The sequence below is a fragment of the Moschus berezovskii genome, chromosome 15 (genome assembly GCF_049115385.1).
Source record: "Moschus berezovskii isolate FMDL1 chromosome 15, NW_MosBer_1.0, whole genome shotgun sequence".
NCBI lineage: Eukaryota > Metazoa > Chordata > Mammalia > Artiodactyla > Moschidae > Moschus > Moschus berezovskii.
This window is the reverse complement of record NC_142474.1, coordinates 77,049,954-77,070,729: the sequence shown is the minus strand read 5'-3', so window position 1 is coordinate 77,070,729 and position 20,776 is coordinate 77,049,954. Positions and strand designations below refer to the sequence as shown.

General features: G+C 40.4%; 1 protein-coding gene and 1 pseudogene across 1 annotated transcript in view; one reads left to right on the top strand and one right to left on the bottom strand.

Moving 5' to 3' along the window:
- Positions 1-20,776, top strand: part of PAK5 (p21 (RAC1) activated kinase 5) — a 247,551-nt gene that overhangs the window by 186,369 nt on the left and 40,406 nt on the right. The window contains 1 exon segment of the mRNA XM_055426086.2: positions 15,416-16,201. Coding sequence (XP_055282061.2) covers positions 15,416-16,201 — 786 coding nt within the window.
- Positions 69-1,212, bottom strand: LOC129556521 (anaphase-promoting complex subunit 16 pseudogene; annotated as a pseudogene).

The following is a 20,776-nucleotide window of genomic DNA, read 5'->3' as shown; positions in this document are numbered from 1 at the left end:
TAGAATATAGAACTCAGAAACAAACCCTCACATTTTTGGTTAAGTGATTTTTTTTTTTTTTTTTTTTTGGAGTTCTTTCAAAGGATTTATTTGCTACAGAATTGCCAGAGCCCACCAACACAATGAACTCAGGATTTCTGTGTTTAAAAGGATTTTGCTCACTGCTTTATTTTTATAAAAACTACAACTTCAAAAAGCAATTATTTTTGCCAGTATTTGGTGTGCCTAGAAGAGGTTAGAAAATGTTTAGAATCTATAGAATTAGATGTCTAAAAATAGAAAAAATCCCAAACATTAAAAAATTCCTAATTTGGACAAGTCCTGAGTCGAAATCACATTCATCTGCAAAAAGAAGGGTTTCAGGTCAGAAATGTATTTTATAACTCCAGATCCTGACCTTGGACTTGACTGGTGAGGATTCTAGGAACTGTGTGAATGACAGGAGGGATGTCTTTCGTCTGGCCAATTCTGGCATGTGTCCTGGATTGTGAAGTTTTATAAATCTCTTTTAAACCCAAACTTCCTGGTTCTCTGATGTCGATTGTCTAAATCCGATTCTCAATACTTTTTTAAACGAGCAAAATTCCCTGCAAGATCACACACTTAAGAATTTGTTGCTTGTGTACAGATACAGAGAAACCAAGTATGAATGTGAATTAACAATTCAGTGATGGAGCCGTGAATCTCTGGATGGCTATATACATTGTAAGAAAAGTTCCTTGCTAGACCTGCACTTGCTGTGTACCCGAGATGACCATCCAGGCCAGGTTAACCTGAAGAGGGTCTGAACCCGAGCAGCTGCTCGATGGGTTTAAATCGCCACTCATCTGCCTCCAGCTCTTCTACCAAACCAGCTACTTTTTTCCATCCGAGCAACCTGCTGATCATGTTTCACCTGTTTAAGCGTAGATGCCACTTGATAGCTGAAAACAGATTCACAGAGGAATCTCTCAGAGCCATCTTCCAACACCTCTCCAGCTCCTTTGGGGTGGTGAAAAGGGCTTTCCGTGGTGGGGCAAGGTCTGCGACACTGAAACCAGGTCCAGTGACAGAACTCCCACTGACCCCACCAGCTGACGAGGATGACGAAGAGGCGGCCATTTCCTCTCTGGTAGAATTCTCACTTCACTCAGCTGCTTTGGCACTTTACAGCCCCGCCCCCAACTGAAGCGGCGGCGTTTTCAACGACGAGGGCGGCGGCGTGCTCGCGCCCGCGTGGTTAAGTGATTTTTAATAAGGGTGTCAAGATCTTTGGAAGGGGAAAGAAAAATTTTTTAGCAAATGGTACTGAGAAAACTGGATATACACATGCAAAAGAAGGAACTTGGAGGTTTACCTTATACCATATATAGAAATTAATTCAAAATGAATGAAAGATATAAACATAAGAGCTAAAACTATAAAACACTTAAAAGAAAATACAACAGAAAAGCTTTATGACTATATTTGGCAGTGACTTCTTGGATATGACACAAAAGCACATGTACCAAAAACAAGAATGAAAAATAAAAACTGGATTTATAAAAACCTTGTATGTCAAAAGACACTACCAAGAGAGTGAAAACACAAGCCAGAAATGTGATAAAATATTTGAAAAGCATTTGTATACTAAGGAAATGATATCCGGAATATACAAAGAACTCCAAATCAACAACAACAAAACAGCGGGAAAATGGGCAAAGGTCCATCCATATCTCTACAAATGACTCACAAAAGGACTTGAATAGACATTCTCCAAAGAAGATATACAAATGGCTGAGTGCATGAAAAACTGTTCAACATCATTAGTCATCACTGGGGAAAATGCAAATCAAAACCACAGTGAGGGACTTCCCTGGCAGTCCGGTGGTTAAGACTTTACCTTCCAATGTACGGGGTGCAAGTTCAGTCCCTGGTCAGGGAACTAAGCTTCCACATGCCTCCTAAGCAAAAGGCCAAAACATTTTTTTAAAAAGCCAAAACGATACTGTTCAATAAAGACTTCAAAATCTGTCCATGTAAAAAAAATTTTTTAAGTCACAATGAGATGCCACTTCATATTCTTTAGGATGACTACTATAAAATTTTTAAATAAATAATACAAAACATTGCCAGGATGTGGAGAAACTGGAACCCTCATACATTGCTAGTGAGAGTGTAAAATGATATAGCTGCTCTGGAAAAGAGTTTGGTGGTTACTCAAAAGTTAAAACTAGACTTACCATGTGAAACATTTCTTTTTTAAAAAATTTATTTTTAACTGAAGGATAATTGTTTTACAGTACTGTGAAACAGCAATTGTCAATCTTCAGTTCACTTCAGTCACTCAGTCGTGTCTGACTCCATGTGACTCCGTGGACTGCAGCATACCAGGCCTCCCTGTCCATCGCCAACTCCCAGAGCCTACTCAAACTCATGTCCATTGAGTCGGTGATGCCATCCAGCCATCTCATCCTCTGTCATCCCCTTCTTCTACTGCTTTCAATCTTTCCCAGCATCAGGGTCTTCTCCAATGAGTCAGCTCTTCGTATCAGGTGGCCAAAGTATTGGAGTTTCAGCTTCAACATCAGTCCTTCCAATGAACACCCAGGACTGATCTCCTTTAGGATGGACTGGTTGGATCTCCTTGCAGTCCAAGGGACTCTCAAGAGTCTTCTCCAGCACCACAGTTCAAAAGCATCAATTCTTCAGCGATCAGCTTTCTTCACAGCCCAACTCTCACATTCATACATGACTACTGGAAAAACAATACCTTTGACTAGACAGACCTTTATTGGCAAAGTAATGTCTCTGCTTTTTAACATGCTGTCTAGGTTGGTCATAGCTTTTCTTCCAAGGAGCAAGCCTATTTTAATTTCATGACTGCAGTCACCATCTGCAGTGATTCTGGAGCCCAGAAAAATAAAGTCTGATACTGTTTCCACTGTTTCCCCATCTATTTCCCATGAAGTGATGGGACTAGATGCCATGATCTTAGTTTTCTGAATGTTGAGTTTTAGGCCAACTTTTTCACTCTCCTCTTTCACTTTCATCAAGAAGCTCTTTAGTTCTTCAATTTCTGCCATAAGGGTGGTGTCATCTGCATATCTGAGGTTATTGATATTTCTCCTGGCAATCTTGATTCCAGCTTGTGCTTCTTCCAGCCTAGCATTTCGCATAATGTACTCTGCATATAAGTTAAATAAACAAGGTGACAATATACATCCTTGACATTCTCCTTTTCCTATTTGGAACAAGTCTGTTGTTCCATGTCCAGTTCTAACTGTTGCTTCCTGACCTGCATTCAGGTTTCTCAAGAGGCAGGTCAGGTGGTCTGGGATTCCCATCTCTTTCAGAATGTTCCACAGTTTGTTGTGGTCCACACAGTCAAAGGCTTTGGCGTAGTCAATAAAGCAGAAATAGATGTTTTCTTGGAACTCCTGCTTTCTCGATGATCCAGCAGATGTTGGCAATTTGATCTCTGGTTCCTTTGCCTTTTCTTAATCTAGCTTCAACATCTGGAAGTTCATAGTTCACGTGCTATTGAAGCCTGGGAATTGTGATGTATTTTGAACATTCTTCAGCATTGCATTTGTTTGGGATTGGAATGAAAACTGACCTTCTCCAGTCCTGTGGCCACTGCTGAGTATTCCAGATTTGCTGGCATATTTAGTACAGTACTTTCACAGCATCATCTTTTAGGATTTGAAATAGTTCAACTGGAATTCCATCACCTTCACTAGCTTTCTTCTTAGTGATGCTTCCTAAGGCCCACTTGACTTTAAATTCCAGGATGCCTGGCTCTAGGTGAGTGATCACACCATCATGGTTATCTGGGTCATGAAGATCTTTTTTGTATAGTTCTTCTGTGTATTCTTGCAACCTCTTCTTAATATCTTCTGCTTCTGTTAGGTCCATACCATTTCTGTCTTTTATTGTGCTCATCTTTCCATGAAATGTTCCCTTGGTATCTCTAATTTTCTTGAAAATTTTATTTTACAAAAAGGCAAAATGGCTGTCTGATGAGGCCTTAGAAATAGCTGAGAAAAGAAGAGAAGCTAGAACCAAAGGAGAAAAGGAAAGATATACCCATTTGAATGCAGCGTTCCAAAGAATAGCAAGGAAAGATAAGAAAGCCTTCCTCAGTGATCAATGCTAAGAAATCGAGGAAAACAATAGAATGGGAAAGACTAGAGATTCTTATTGTTATATACCCTTAAAGATATTCAAAGTAGGAACTCAGGTATTTGTACACTGATGTTCATAATAGCATTATTTGAAAGCCAAAAGGTGATCCATCAATAGGGTAGATAAGCAACATGGTATATACGTATAATAGGATATTATTCAGCCTTAAAAAAATGAAATTCTGACACATGCTACAACATGAGCCTTGAAATCATTATGCTAAGTGAAATAAGCCAGACACAAACAGACAAAATTGTATGATTCCACTTGTATGAGAGACAAAGAATAGGTGAATTTGTGGAGACAGAAAGTAGATTCTAAGTTAACAGATACTGGGGCGGGCGGGTGGGGGCAGGAAGGGAGTTATTTTTTAATGGGCACAGTTTCTATTTGGGATGATGAAAAAATTCTGGAAATGCATAGTGGTGATGGTTGCATAACAATGTGAACACAGCTAATACCACTGAATTATACAATTAAACATGGTTAAAATGGTAAATTTTATATTTTATGAGTTTTTTTAAGAGCTGAGAACAGCAAGCATTTGTTGTTCCTCACAATTCTGCAAGTTGGCAGTTTAAGCTGTGCTCAGCTGGCAGGTCTTCCAGTCTCATCTGGGTTTACCCATGCAGATGAGGGGACTGTAGGCTGGCTAGCCTAGGATATCCTCAGCTGGGATCACCCATGTTTGCTCCATAAGTCTCATGTCCCAGGCTATCTCAGGTTTGTTCTCATGGCAAGTGGACAGGGTCCAAAGCTTCACAGCCTCTAGACATGTAGGCTTGCATAGGCATAGCGTCACTTGTCTGCACCCTTTTGGCCAGAGCAAGTCATGTGGCCAAACAGGCAGAGAAACAGATGCCATCTTCTGATGGGAGGAACTGCAGAGTCACATTGAAAAGGACCTGGTACAGCCAGGAGAGGAGAATTAGCATCATTGTGCATCAACCTACCACAATCTGACATAGTTGATACAGAACATGTCAGGACACCAAATGGTTTGGGGCTCATGTATCTAACCTAGGAGTTGTTTAAAATAGAGGGTCAGTGCCTATTCTAGGAATTTAAAAGTGTAGGAAAGTATACACACCCTACTGTTAGCTCACACAATTTTCTCTCCTAGGCATTAAGCATCTGTCAGGTTATTTTTCAATCAAGACAATTCCTTTGCAAACTTGGTGCTTTGTATTAGCTGTAACTCTTGAGAGCAGCTGGAATGTGGAGAGCGTCTTCAAAGCAACAGAATTTTTGAGCTGGAAAAGAGCCAGGCAAATCTCAACACAAAGGGAGCGGTAGACCCAGCAATGTAAAGTAGCTTGACAAAGGCTTCATAATTGCCCATGACAGAATTTGGATTAGAACCCAGGTGCTGAACTCATCTCCCACGCTCTCTCTAGGACATAGTGGTGATCTCATTTTTCTTAGAATATACAGACCTTAGCTCAGTCATCTAAGGAACTTGATCTGTTCTTTAGGACTTTGCAACTTAAAATTGTCTTTCAGATCATCAGCCTTACTGAAGAGCTTGTTCGAAATTCAGGATTTTGTGCCCTCTATAATACCTGCTGAATTAGAGTCTGCAAGCTAAAAGTTTTGCAAGCTCTTGATGAAAGTAAAAGAGGAGGGTGAAAAAGTTGGTTTAAAACTCAATATTTAGAAAACTAATGTCATGGCATCGGGTCCCATCACTTCACAGCAAATAGATGGGGAAACAGTGGAAATGGTGACAGACTTTATTTTCTTGGGCTCTAAAATCACTGCAGATGGTGACTGCAGCCATGAAATGAAAAGATGTTTGCTCCTTGGAAGAAAAGCTATGACCAACCTAGACAACATATTAAAGAACAGAGACATTACTTTGCCAACAAAGGTCCATACAGTCAAAGCTATGGTTTTTCCAGTAGTCATGTATGCATGTGAGAGCTGGACTATAAAGAAAGCTGAGCGCCAAAGAATTGATGCTTTTGAGCTGTGGTGTTGGAGGAGACTCTTGATAGTCCCTTGGACTGCAAGGAGATCTAACCAGTCCTTCCTAAAGGAAATCAGTCCTGGATATTCATTGAAAGGACCGATACTGAAGCTGAAACTCCAAAACTTTGGCCACCTGATGGGAAGAACTGACTCATTGGAAAAGATCCTGATGCTGGGAAAGATTGAAGGTGGTAGGAAAAGGGTACAATAGAGGATGAGATGGTTGGATAGCATCATTGACTCAATGGACATAAGTTTGAGCAAGCTCCAGGAGTTGGTGATGGACAGCACAGACTGGCATGCTGCAGTCCATGGGGTCGCAAAGAGTCGGACACAACTGAGCGACTGAACTGAACTGATACAGTGTGCAACTTTCTTCCAGAGCCTGACAAGGCACGTGGTCGCTGGGCATTGTAGGTTCCATCATGTGGCTCTGGCACCTCCTGGCAACTTCTGAGAGTATCCTGTTAGATCTTCTCTGTCCACCTGACAAATAAGAAAATAAAGAGAAGAAAAGATATTTGTTTGTAAATATGGCTTTGGCGGACACATATCAAAACCTGCTCATGTTCCATGGGTGACAGTTGGTCTGATGGTCCATTCAGATGCAAAGGGTGCTGGGAAATGTGGCCCCCGGCTGGGGACAGCCTTGCAAGAGTAAGGTTACCCTGCGGAAAGGAAGCACATATCTTTGGTGGTTACCTAGCATGTCTGTTAATACCACATTAATCAAGAATACCAATATCCAAGCTCACTGGTTTGTGAGAAGGGGACTCTACCTTACTTCATTTGAAATTTATTTTCAAACTTTTTTAATTTTCTTTTTTGACTCTGCCACATGGCATGCAGAATCTTAGTTCAGCTGCTGCTGCTGCTGCTGCTGCTGCTAAGTCACTTCAGTCGTGTCCGACTCTGTGCGACCCCATAGACGGCAGCCCACCAGGCTCCTCCGTCCCTGGGATTCTCCAGGCAAGAATACTACCAGGGATCAAACCTGTGTGTCCTTCAATGGCAACGTGGACCACCAGGGAAGTCCTTAAATTTTTACTGTGAGATATTTTTCTTAAAAAAGGGTACTGAACACCTCTTGTGTCCCATCTCACAGCTTTTAGGCCAATCAACCATGCTAAAGCATGGTTGAACCACCTCGGTTGAACCACTTACCTCTGCTTTCGAAACTGGTGGTTTTTTACTCCTGAGAATTGAGCCCTAACAGTCCACAGACAACCAGCTTGAAAGCATGTCTTGCCCCTTTCCCTGTTTACTCACCACACTATTCCTTGACTTCACTTTCCAAAATAAAGTGCTCATGTGCTGGTCATTGTCTCAGCTCTGCGTTTCAGGAAACTAGGCTAAGATAAGAATATGGTACATGGAGAGCTTAAAGAAAATAATACTCAATTCTCACATCTCTTGCTCAAGAAATAGACTATGGAATATCGTCTCATTCATCTCCAAGTTCTCCCTGCACCTAGAAATAATTTTTGGTTTAATTCAATGCATAAATTAATGAGCAGAGATACTTCCATAAACTAAACTGCTACCTAGACACTAGAACCAAAAAAATGGCTAACAAATAACAGTTAAGTCCTCAACTATGGTACTCATAGTCTCAAACTGACTTAAATACAAACATAAAACCCTACTAACTATTAACTCTGGGCAAACTGACTTCAGTTGACTTCAGCCTGACTGCCTTGCATGTTGCAAGCAGCAAGAACTAGGGCTATAAACTATACATTTGCTTTGCCAAGTTAACAATAAATAGGAAGTCACCTTTGGGGGTTATCCTTGTATGAACTGATGACTAAATGTGTCAGATTTATTGTGCTTTCAAAGGCAGAGAAAATCCAGTTACTCTAATGACAAAATCTTGATCTCTGCAAGATTCACAGAACCTTCCTTAGATGCTTTCTGTTAATACTTTTTTAATATTTTCTGTTGAATATAATATTTTTAGTAAGGGAATTTGTTTATTTGGATTTTGCACGATTAAGACTATTGCATAATTTATTTAAAATGGCTTTAATGGTTAGAAACCTTCTTCACCTCCTCCTCTCTGAGATACCCTGCCCTAATTCTCATATTTTGCAGGAGTATGTGATTCTCGACTAACTCACCTAATTAGCCTCATTCTCTGTGGTTACCAAAAAAAGTGTGTGTAGAAAACTGAAAGAAGTTAGAAGATCTGAGTTCTTTTGATGTTAAAAAACAAACAAACCAACATTTCTTCCCAAAAGGATGAAAGTATATCAGATCTGTTTTTTTGTTGGTATTATGTACCCAGCTGTTTCTAGCCATATTCCTTAGTGAAAAAAGGGAATTGGTTCTCTGCAAAGAGGGTACAAGTTTAGATGGATTGTTTGAAAGTCAGTTATTTTCTAAGAGGTCCTGGCTTATTCTTGACTCAGGGGACTGTCTAGCTTATTGACCTCCTCAGAAGTGTTTACCAGAAAGACAAAATGAAACACATTCTTGGGAGGATAGAATTCATTGTTTCAAAAAAGAAATGTGAGGTCTTATTAGGGCAAAGCTGTTAATTACACACTTTATTATTGTCAGGGTTAATACAGTTTGTGAGAGCAGAGGCACTTTTTCATCTCTTCCCAGGATCAAGGGAGACAGCTGTTCTTAGGGACAGATCCATTATAGCTTATCACCGGCCAGCAGCCTCAGAAAGGAGGACCATGAAATATGGCCCTTGTCACTGGGAGCCAGAGCTGATGGCAAGCTGGCCCAGGCACAGAGGAGACACAATGAGAACCATGGCGTCAAACCCAAGCAGATTGGGTCGCATTGATTTTTAATGCCTGACTGGTCTGCAGCATGAGATTTACTGGTGCTCTTTCAGTTATTGTATTATTGATCTCTGCAAAACTGCACAATCTTGCTTTCATAAACATCAGATGCTGAAAGTAATAAATAATAGTTCTTACCATTTGAAGCCTGGTTAAACTGTATTGTAAAATTCTGCATGTTTGAATTTCATTATCATGCCTTTGCCAATTAGGAGTCCTTTAAAGTGAAACCCATGTCATGGAATCACAGAATGCCTCAGGTTAAATGTTTTTTTCTGATTAAATAAGGTTATTATACCCTTCTTTAAAAAAAAATTGGAGGACGAGTCAGCAATTTATTTTTAAGTTGACATTTTGTTAGCCCCTTCTTGTTAACACTGATTTAGTAGTTTTCACTGAAGGAAAGAAAATTAAGAGGGATTCGTGTATACCATCAGTAAACATTTTCAAATGCTTTTATAAAGGAGATCCAAGAAAATGCCTCAGGTAGACTGTACTTTCAGTTCTTAGAGTTTTGCTTGTTTTCACTATAGATGAAATTTTCTTCTTTCCAAATGTTTGCAACCACACCTTCATTTCTGTGGTACTCAGCTTTTATGTATCAATAACTCCAAGTCTTGGAACTTTATGGTAAGATAATGATGCTATTGAATATGTTCTAAAATGCTGAGATCTTTTAAAGTCTTCATTTCGGTTAAAGATAAATATTTCACTTCATAGGAAAGGCAGAAATGTTGACCAACTATAGCAATGAAGTGAAGTGAAGTGAAGTAGCTCAGTTGTCCCCGACTCTTTGCGACCCCATGAACTGTAGCCTACCAGACTCGTCCCTCCATGGGATTCTCCAGGCAAGAATACTGGAGTGGGTTGCCATTTCCTTCTCCAGGGGATCTTCCCAACCCAGGGATCAAACCCAGGTCTCCCACATTGCAGGCAGACACTTTAACCTCTGAGCCACCAGGGAAGCCCTAACTATAGCAATAACCAACCACAACATCTAAAAAATATATACACAATATGTACATAGTTAACATTACTTATGAATTAATATATATGATATATTTAATACTATGCTATATATAATAATAAAATATGCTATATATATTTAATAGTGTATATATACTTTGGCCACCTCATACGACGAGTTGACTCACTGGAAAAGACTGATGCTGGGAGTGATTGGGGGTGGGCGGAGAAGGGGATGACAGAGAATGAGATGGCTGGATGGCATCACCGACTCGATGGACTTGAGTATGAGTGAACTCCGGGAGTTGGTGATGGACAGGGAGGCCTGGCGTGCTGTGATTCATGGGGTTGCAAAGAGTCGGACACGACTGAGCGACTGAACTGAACTGAACTGAACTGAACCCTGATTATAGGAGAATCTGGAAAATAATAACACCATGAATATGTCACCAAGTCCAAACTCAGTTCTGCTTACCACACAACAGGCCAATAAATCAGGATACCAGTATTTTGGAAGAGGAATAATGACTTTATTCAGAAAGCCAGCAAGCAGAGAAGATGATGAACTAGTGTTCCAAAGCAACATTTTACCCAATTCAGGCTTCTTGTATATTGAAAGGGGAGGGGGTGTGGTTGATTGTTGCAACCTTCTTGGTATCAGAATCCTTTGTTCTTCCAGCTGTCCAGGTAGGTCAGGTCATGATATTCCTATAAGCCTCCAATAAGACAAATGTTATTCTCTGTTCTGCAACTTTTTATCTCTATATAAATAGGAGAGTGTTGTACTTTTAAAGGTCAGAGCCTCCAGAATGGGTTATCCTGCATATTTCTGGCTACAGGCAGCATTCTTTTACAGAAGGTGCAGAGCCAGCATGACTAAGCACAGGCAACAGAGCACAGAGGCTTAAAGTAAAAGACCAACAAGGAGTCAGATTTGTTCTTCTCTGTTACAAGCACACAGTGTGGGCAACAGACTCGCAGCAGCATTCAAGATCCAGAGCCTCAACCCTTCCTCAGACCTACTAAGTCATAATCTTCTTTAACAGGGGTTTTGGTGATTTGAGTGCACCTTAAAGTTTGAGAAGCACTGGTCTGAAATGCAAGCCACCCTGAAGCTCCCAGTTAAATATTGAAAGTCCAATTTTATTAATTTTTTTTTGCAACTAGTTGTTACATTTTTTAAAAAGATGCAAGTGCTAATCTTGACTTGAAAGAATTCCATTTTTTAGATCTAATCAGAAGTAGTCATTTAGTGTATATATAACACTTGTTATTAATTTGAGGTTCAACTATTTAAATTCAAGGCATTTCATAATTAATAGTTTTTTAAAGTCTACTGCATCAATTATCCTTTTTATCCAGGTATGCAAAGCTGAGATTTATTTCTTCTATATGATTTTTGCAGCTTCTTTTTTTCCTAAATTATTATCAACCTAATTTAAGTGTAAATTCTACCCATAAAACAGTGATGTGACTACCTTTATTAGTACTTACTGTGTGCCAACAGCTCCACACATGTTATTTCATTAAATCATCACATTAACCCTATGAGGCAAAGATTTATTCTTGCCATTTAAGAAACTGTGACTTAAAAGATTATAAGGTAAACTAACTTGCCCAATATCACAAGGCTGATAAGTGGTGTGAGCCTAAGATTCAAAAACAGGGATAATAAATATGTGCTATGCCAAAGCCTTTGACTGCGTGGATCACAATAAACTGTGGAACATTCTGAAAGAGATGGGAATCCCAGACCACCTGACCTGCCTCTTGAGAAACCTGTATGCAGTTCAGGAAGCAACAGTTAGAACTGGACATGGAACAACAGACTGGTTCCAAATAGGAAAAGGTGTACGTCAAGGCTGTATATTGTCATCTTGCTTATTTAACTTATATGCAGAGTACATCATGAGGAACGCTGGGCTGGAAGAAGCACAAGCTGGAATCAAGATTGCTGGGAGAAATATCAATAACCTCAGATATGCAGATGGCATCACCCTTATGGCAGAAAGTGAAGAGGAACTCAAAAGCCTCTTGATGAAAGTGAAAGAGGAGAGTGAAAAGGTTGGCTTGAAGCTCAACATTCAGAAAACAAAGATCATGGCATCTGGTCCCATCACTTCATGGGAAATAGATGGAAAAACAGTGGAAACAGTGTCAGACTTTATTTTTGGGGGCTCCAAAATCACTGCAGATGCTGATTGCAGCCATAAAATTAAAAGACGCTTACTCCTTGGAAGGAAAGTTATGACCAACCTTGATAGTATATTAAAAAGCAGAGCCATTACTTTGCCAACCAAGGTCCGTCTAGTCAAGGCAATGGTTTTTCCCGTGGTCATGTATGGATGTGAGAGTTGGACTGTGAAGAAAGCTGATCGCCGAAGAATCGATGCTTTTGAACTGTGGTGTTGGAGAAGACTCTTGAGAGTCCCTTATACTGCAAGGAGATCCAACCAGTCCATTCTAAAGGAGATCAATCCTGGATGTTCATTGGAGGGACTGATGCTAAAGCTGAAGCTGCAATACTTTGGCCACCTCATGCGATGAGTTGACTCACTGGAAAAGACTCTGATGCTGGGAAAGGTTGGGGGCGGGAGGAGAAGGGGACGACCGAGAATGAGATGGCTGGATGGCATCACTGACTCTGTGGACATGAGTTTGAGTGTACTCCGGGAGTTGGTGATGGACAGGGAGGCATGGCGTGCTGTGATTCATGGGGTCCCGGAGAGTCGGACACGACTGAGCGACTGAACTGAACTGAACTGAACTGACTTGGTTTTTTAAAAAATATTTCTTCAGTTCAGCTGCTCAGTCATGTCTGACTCTTTGCGACCCCATGAACCACACCACACCAAGCCTCCCTGTCCATCACCAACTCCCAGAGTCCACCCAAACCCATGTCCATCGAGTCAGTGATGCCATCCAACCATCTCATCCTCTGTCATCCCCTTCTCCTCCTGCCTTCAAACTTTCCCAGCATCAGGGTCTTTTCAAATGAGTCAGCTCTTCGCATCAGGTGGCCAAAGTATTGGAGTTTCAGCTTCAACATCAGTCCTTCCAATGAATATTCAGGACTGATTTCCTTTAGGATGGACTGGTTGGATCTCCTTGCAGTCCAAGGGACTCTCAAGAGTATTCTCCAACGCCACAGTTCAGAAGCATCAATTCTTTGGTGCTCAGCCTTTCTTATGGTCCAGCTCTCACATCTGGTATATGATTACTGAAAAAACCATAGCTCTGACTATATACAGACCTTTGTTGGCAAAGTGATTTCTCTGCTTTTTAATACACTGTCTAGGTTTGTCATAGCTTTCCTTCCAAGGAGCAAGCATCTTTTAATTTCATGGCTGCAGTCACTGTCCGCAGTGATTTTGGAGTCCAAGAAAATAAAATCTGTTACTGTTTCCACTTTTTCCCCATCTGTTTGCCATGAAGTGATGGAACCAGATGCTATATCTTAGTTTTTTGAATGTTGAGTTTTCAGCCAGCTTTTATACTCTCCTCTTTCACCCTCATCAAAAGAACTCTTTAGTTCCTCTTCAGTTTCTATCAAAGTATAAAACAAGTAAATATTCATGATTCTATTCCTACTGATTCAAATAAATGATATAAAAAGGAAAATAAATAAATAGGGAAAGAGGGCACGTGTCCTATGCAAAAGAATTCTAAGTACTTTATGTAGATACACCCTATCAGGAAGGTAGATCTTGACTGGAAACCCCTAGAGTAAGCGCTGCACTTAGTGACTTGCTTCTAAAGAGTTCAGTAAGAGGGGAGAAGGAGGGAAGCAAAACTTCAAGTGTGAAAACTTGGCAACTATTACCATGGCCAGGTGATCAAGGTCAGTATCATCAGCAACAGCCATGCTGATGGTATGCATCCTGGATATGATGTAATGAAATCGGTATATTACTCTGTGATCTTCCTTCCATAAACCAAAAACCCCAGTTTAAACATGAGAAAAATACCAGATACACCCAGTTGAGGGACATTCTACACAATAACCAGTACTAGTTAAAATTGTCAAGGTCCTCAAGGAAAGTCTGAGAATTCTCTCATGTCTAAGGATACACGACAAATAAAGGTAGTGAGGTAGACTGGATAGGACTCTGAAACACTAAGAAAAAAAATCTAATGAAATCTACATAAACTGTGGTAAACAGTTTATGTTAACAGTAATGCAAGATCTTAACAATGGCACTAGCAACTTCCCTGAAATTTCAGTGGAGAATGGCTACATCTGGATGTATGGCTGGGTCACTTTGCTATGCCCCCGAAACCATCACAACATTGTTAATCAACTATACTCCAATATAAAATAAAAACTTTAAATTAAAAACTGTAATTGATAAAAACATGGGGATTGGGTGAGACATATATGAGACCTCTTTTTGCAGCTTCTCTGTTAATCTGAAAGTATTCCCGACTTAAATATTGATTTAAGAGAAAGGGTGAAGGCCAGGACCGACTGAGAGGGAAAAAAAACTTGTCTTTCACTGTGGCAGCTGGAGAAGCTCTGACCTATGAGACACAGCTCTAGGATGACTCTGACTTTTCTTCCAGTTTGAAATCTCTTGTACTAACTGAGATGACTGAATTCCTTGCTACGTCCTCCAAGGTATTTTTCTCTTGCCCTCCTGGAAGTCTGAAGTCACACTTTGTTCTTTGTTCTTTTATCCACCCTCGTCATATTTTACTGCAAGCCTTGTCATTGTCAAGGTGCAGCTGACTAGCTTTGTAAGTAGTTTCTGATTTCTTTCTGCTCCTGGCATTCATCCTGGGGTTATTTAGGTTCATTAAAGGGAACATCTGGGCTTGGCAGTTTATCACTAAGGTTCAGGTACAACCACATCATTATCAAGTCATCCAAAGTTTGGCAATGATGATACCGATGATACACATACGGTCAAGAAACCATTACAGTTATATCACGTTTGATCACAAATTAAATCATACAAGTAATCTTCGTGCCATTCCCTATTTACAGCTTAGAAAGTCTATGAAATCTGATAGCTTCAATTATTATGTCTTTCATAAAAAGGTAAAAAAATGTGCACCTCTTTCAGAGTATGCTAGTGTTTAAGTAACAATGGTTTTAATTTTGGAAGTAATCTGGCTAATGAATGTAAAAAGATAGTAAGTATACGTTTTATAAGCAAAGAGTTATGAACTTAAAATTATAATCATCAGCTTATTGTTAGATAGCTAGGGTTTAGTGAAGAAGCAATGAATTGGCACATAAAATAGTGATACCCTATATATTGCCTTCTAAATGGCTTTTTGATATTTAATATCTCTATTGAGACAGGTTAGGAAGAATTTGCAATTTGAGACTACTGTTTAATATTTGATTTATTTTACCAGTCAAGAAATCAAGCAACCAACAGGCTTTTTTCTTTATCTTTTTTAATGAAATGTCCTTGGGGCCTGTTTTCCTCTGTGGTTTAAACTGGACAGAATCAGGATAGGATTCTTCCATCAGTTTGAAAGTGTGAAATGTTTTCTTTAAACAATGTTCCCTTTATTATTCCCAGACAATCGTTAGAGGAAACAAACCCTGCAAGGAGACCTCCATCAACGGCCTGCTGGAGGATTTTGACAACATCTCCGTGACCCGCTCCAACTCCCTGAGGAAGGAAAGCCCACCCACCCCAGACCAGGGAGCCTCCAGCCGTGGTCCAGGCCATCGGGAAGAAAATGGCTTTCTCACGTTCTCGCAGTATTCCAGCGAATCTGACACCACTGCTGACTATGCGTCTGAAAAGTACAGAGAAAAGAGTCTCTATGGAGATGATCTGGACCCGTTTTATAAAGGCAGCCACTCTGCCAGGCAAAATGGGCACATATTGAAGATGCAACACGGGGAGGCCTATTATCCTGAGATGCAGGCTTTGCAGTCCGACAGAGCCCGGTTTCCTGCAGATTATCATGCACACTTGGACTCACTGAGCAAACCCAGCGAGTACAGTGACCTCAAGTGGGGCTTCCAGAGAGCCTCGGGCAGCTCCCCTCTGGATTATCCATTTCAGTTCACACCTTCTAGAACTGCAGGGACCAGTGGGTGCTCAAAGGAGAGCCTGGCGTACAGCGAAAGTGAATGGGGACCCAGCCTGGAGGACTATGACAGGAGGCCAAAGTCATCGTACCTGTGTCAGACGAGCCCTCAGCCTGCCATGCGGCAGAGGTCTCGGTCAGGCTCCGGGCTTCAGGAGCCCACGATGCCCTTCGGAGAAAGTGCATTTAAAACCCACCCCCAAGGACACTCCTACAGCTCCTACACGTACCCACGCCTGTCTGAGCCCACAGTGTGCGTTCCAAAGGTAACGTTCACTGCCTCTCTCCCTCCAGCATGCGGGACCTCCACAAGGTGTGCTCCCACCACCCTCTTATTTGGATTCTAGAGCGCTGGTTAGTCTGTAAGTGAGAATCCGTATCAAAATTCTACCTGGTTTCCATCCACAAGCCCCCAGGGTAGAGAATTTAGAGCAAGGCACATTTATTCATTAAAATCAAATCCTCTGGGGGAGTTCCTTCAGGCTTTCTGGGTTAAAAGGCAAAAGAAAAAAACATTTTAAAGACATTCTGATATATTAGTGATAAATGTTCTGTGCTGGTACGGCACTATGTCTTGTGTTTTGGAGTATAGAGTTATAGGCTGTTAGAGGGAGTAATACAGTAGTTCCTCCACTCCAGTAAAGGTTACCCAGAACTGCCAACAAGGGGAAAAATGTCATGATAATGTGGTAAGTGTTTAATAAAGTTAATTGTATTCAATTCAAGGGATTGTGGGTATTTGGAGAGTATGTTCTTTCTACTGGTTTAGCGTTGACATGGCGTGTGTGTGTGTGCAACTTTAGGACGATAGATGGAATCTGGTTGCTAGGCCTTCCTTGGTGTGCTTTTTATTTTGTTTTGTCTTATTGTAATTTCTGTTTTACTATTTTTCTTAATGTTAACTGTTGCAAATTTTCTTTGAAATGTGACTGGGCCATGATATCCCAAAGTTTGGGAACCACTGTTGGAGGAATTACTGGCTTTGCAAAATACCTTGGAAAGTGTGCCAGCAGTTTATTTTTCCATAGTTAACTTAGAAATGCTTTTGCTACCCCCCTGCTACAGCTAAGTGAAGATGGGCCATTTGGCTGTGAGCTCTAGATTACAGAGATCTCAGACCAGTTGAGGGAGACTTGGCTTCTAGAAGCATGATCATGGACATTTACAACCCAATACTGTCTCTTCAACAGCTTGGTGAGCCGCACAGCAAATCTTGGAGGGCAGGGCTGCCTGCATCTTCTGATTGATTATCAATGCCCAATATTTTCCCTTTGTTTATTATTTCTCATAAACATAATCCAAGATGTTGAAGTCCTTTAGGGACATGTTGAGAGTGACTTAAGCCATACTTTAGAAAAAGAAAAATAACTATCACTTTAGTTCCCAATACATAAATATAAATCCTAAGGAAATAAAGACCTGAAATATATACTGCCAATTAAAATTTAAATATTGAGAGTACTTTCCATCTCACTGTGTTATCTATTTGAACTCCCATGATGAAGGTATCATGACTGCCTTTTCCTATGTTCTCCCCAGGGCAATGGTTGGAAAGAGGTCTGTCTAACTAACCGACAGACAAAAACTCTAGGAAGCCATATGCACATGTCATGATGCATAAGATCATTTATGTAATTTCCTGTGCACATCACCCAACCCAAGGTTGTAGAGCATCATAGTTTGCTTAGAATGAACTAAGCAAACTAACACATTCTGTAGCTGAATCTAGTTACATTCTCTAGTTTGTGAACATCAGTGCTTATTTTAGGAATAAATTATGTGATTTCTTTCAGCTTTACCAAGTTTATAATTGACAAAATTTTAAGATATTTGAAGTGTACAAGATGATGATCTGACCTACATATACACTGTGAAGGGATTTTCCTCGCTGAGTTGACATTCATCACCTCATATATTTACCTTTTTGCTTATGTATGAGAAATTTAGGTTCTACTCTCTTAGCAGATTTCAATTCTACAATATAGTACTAACAACTACAATCACCATGTGATACAAACCATCCTCAGACCTTAGAGCTGGAAGTTTGTATCCTTTAACCAACTTCCTTTTCTCCACCTCCTAGACCCTGGCAACTACTTTTCTGTTCTCTGTTTCCTTGAGTTTGACATCTTCCTTTGTTTTCTAAACTCCCACATATAAATGATGCCATTTACAGTAGTTGTCATTCTCTGTATGGCTTATTTCACTTAGCATAATGCCCTTCAGTTTCTTCCATGTTATTGCAGATGACAAGGTTCAAGGTTTCCTTCTCTTGTAAGGCTGAAGAATATTCCTTTATATATACATTTCTTTGAGTCACATTTTCTTGATCCATTTATTTGTTGATTGTTTCCATGCCTTGTCTATGCTAATAATGTGGCAATGGGCATGGGAGTACAGATATCTTTTCCAGATAATGATTTTGTTTCCTTTGGATATATGCCTGGAAGTAGGATTGCTGTACCATGTAGTAGTTCTACTTTTAATTTCGTGTACACTTTCTCACTGTTTCCCATTGTGATCGTACCAGTGCATGTGCCCACCAACACTACACAAGCGTTCTCCTTTCTGCACATCCTCATTGGTGGCGCTAGGGACAAAGAACTCTCCTGCCAATGCAGGCAACATAAAGAGAGGCAGGTTCGATCCCTGGGTCAGGAAGATCCCCTGGATAAAGAAATGGCAACCCACTCCAGGATTCTTGCCTGGAGAATTGTTTGGACAGAGGAGCTTGGTGGGCTACAGTCCATAGGGTCGCAAAGAGTTGGACACTACTGAAATGACCTAGCAAACACACCTTTTTAATAACAGCTGTCCTAACAGATTGAGGTAGTATCTCATTGTGCTTTTAATTTGCATTTTTCTGATGATTAGTGATGTTGAGCACCTTTTTATATACCTGTTGGCCATTTGCATGTTTCTTCAGAAAATTGTCTGTTCGGATCCTTTGCCCATTTTAAAATTATGGTATATGGCAATATGGTATTTTTGCTATTGAATTCCTTGCTATGAGTTTCCAGAATACTTGATATTAACTCCTTATCAAATATGTGATCTGAAAATATTTTCTCCTGTTCTATAGGTTACTTTTTCATTTTGTTGGGTTTTTTTTTAACTGTACAACTGAAGGTATCACATTTCTTCATTGCAAACTACATTACAAAGTTATAGTAATCAAAACAGGATGGTTTTGGCATAAAACACACTTAGATCAGTGGGACAGAATACACAACCCAGAAATAAACCCCACATACATGTGGTCAGTTATTGAAAAAGGAGCCAAGAATGTACAATGGGGAGAGGGTAGTCTCTTTAATAAATAGTGTTGGGAAAGCTGGACAGCCGTGTGTAAAAGAATGAAACTGGACTCCTATCTTAAACCAATGGAACAGGATAACAGAATACAGAATACAAAGAAACTGGACCCCTATCATAAACCAGTGGAACAGAGATTCCAGCTGTCCATGGAATTCTCCAGGCCAGAATACTGGAGTGGGTAGCCTTTCCCTTCTCCAGGGAATCTTCCCAACCCAGGCATCAAACTGGGGTCTCCTGCATTGCAGGCAGATTCTTTACCAACTAAGCTATCAGGGAAGCCCCTTTCTTTGCTCAGCAGAAGTTTTTTAGTCTAATTTAGACCTACTTGTTTATTTTTGCTTTTGTTGCCTTTGCTTTTAGTGTCAAGTCTAAAAACGTCATTGCAAAGAACAATGTCAAAGAGCTTTCTTCTAGAAACTTTATGGTTTCAAGTCTTTAGTCCATTTGAGTTGAATTTTGTGTATGATTGGTTTAAGATAGGGGTCCAGTTTCATTCTTTTACACACAGCTGTCCAGTTTTCCCAACACTATTTATTGAAGAGACTACCCTTTCCCTATTGTACATCCTTGGCTCCTTTTCCAATAATTGACTACATGTGTGGGGTTTATTTCTGGGCTGTGTATTCTGTTCCATTGATCTAAGTGTGTTTTATGCCAAAACCATCCTGTTTTGATTACTATAACTTTGTAATATAGTTTGCAATGAGGAAATATGATACCTCCAGTTGTATTCTTTTTCCTCCGAATTGTTTTGGCTATACATGGTTGAATATGATTTTTTCTGTGCAGTATATTTGAATGCTTGTGTCGAGAGCTGTTTTAGGTCATTGTCACTGAGAAAATTGTGTTCTGAGGCTTTAACCTTTCAGTCATGGAGCTGTATTTGGCCCATTAACATGTCTAGTCATCCAGCAGTCATTTTCAACATCTGAGAAATCAAGATATTTCCCTTAGAATTCTCAGCTCTTGAGTCTCGGGTTTCTCTTGTGAAAAATGGAACCATTTGTTGTGCCTGGGCCCACATTTCCACATAGCATTGGAAACAGAACTGTCTGGAGGTAAAGGCTTGCCCCATTAGAAAAGATAGACTCTGCCTAGCACACTTCACTCATTTTTCCCATTAGCCTAATCCCTTGAGGCATTTGAGATTTAATATAACCACAAACATCCCCTGCCTACTCATTTCACAGAAGGGGAAACTGAGGTCCAGAAAGTCACATGGCACACTTAAGGTTTCATTTGCTAGTTGCAAAACAAGAACAAGAATCCAGGCCTGGAGTTTCTCCCAACTCAACATTCTTCCCATTATATTGGCATATGTAATTTTAGGGTTTCAACTGCATTTGCCAGTAAAACCCACGAGAGGTCCCGGTGACTACCAGAACTTTAGGTTAACTGGAGGAATATAGAGGATGGAGCGAAGGATCAAGGCAGAGAGGGAGGAGGCAGCAGGGAGGGGATAAACTGCCCCATCGTTACAGTGCCCTCTTCTTGCAGAATCCCAAACATAAGGCAGAGCAGAG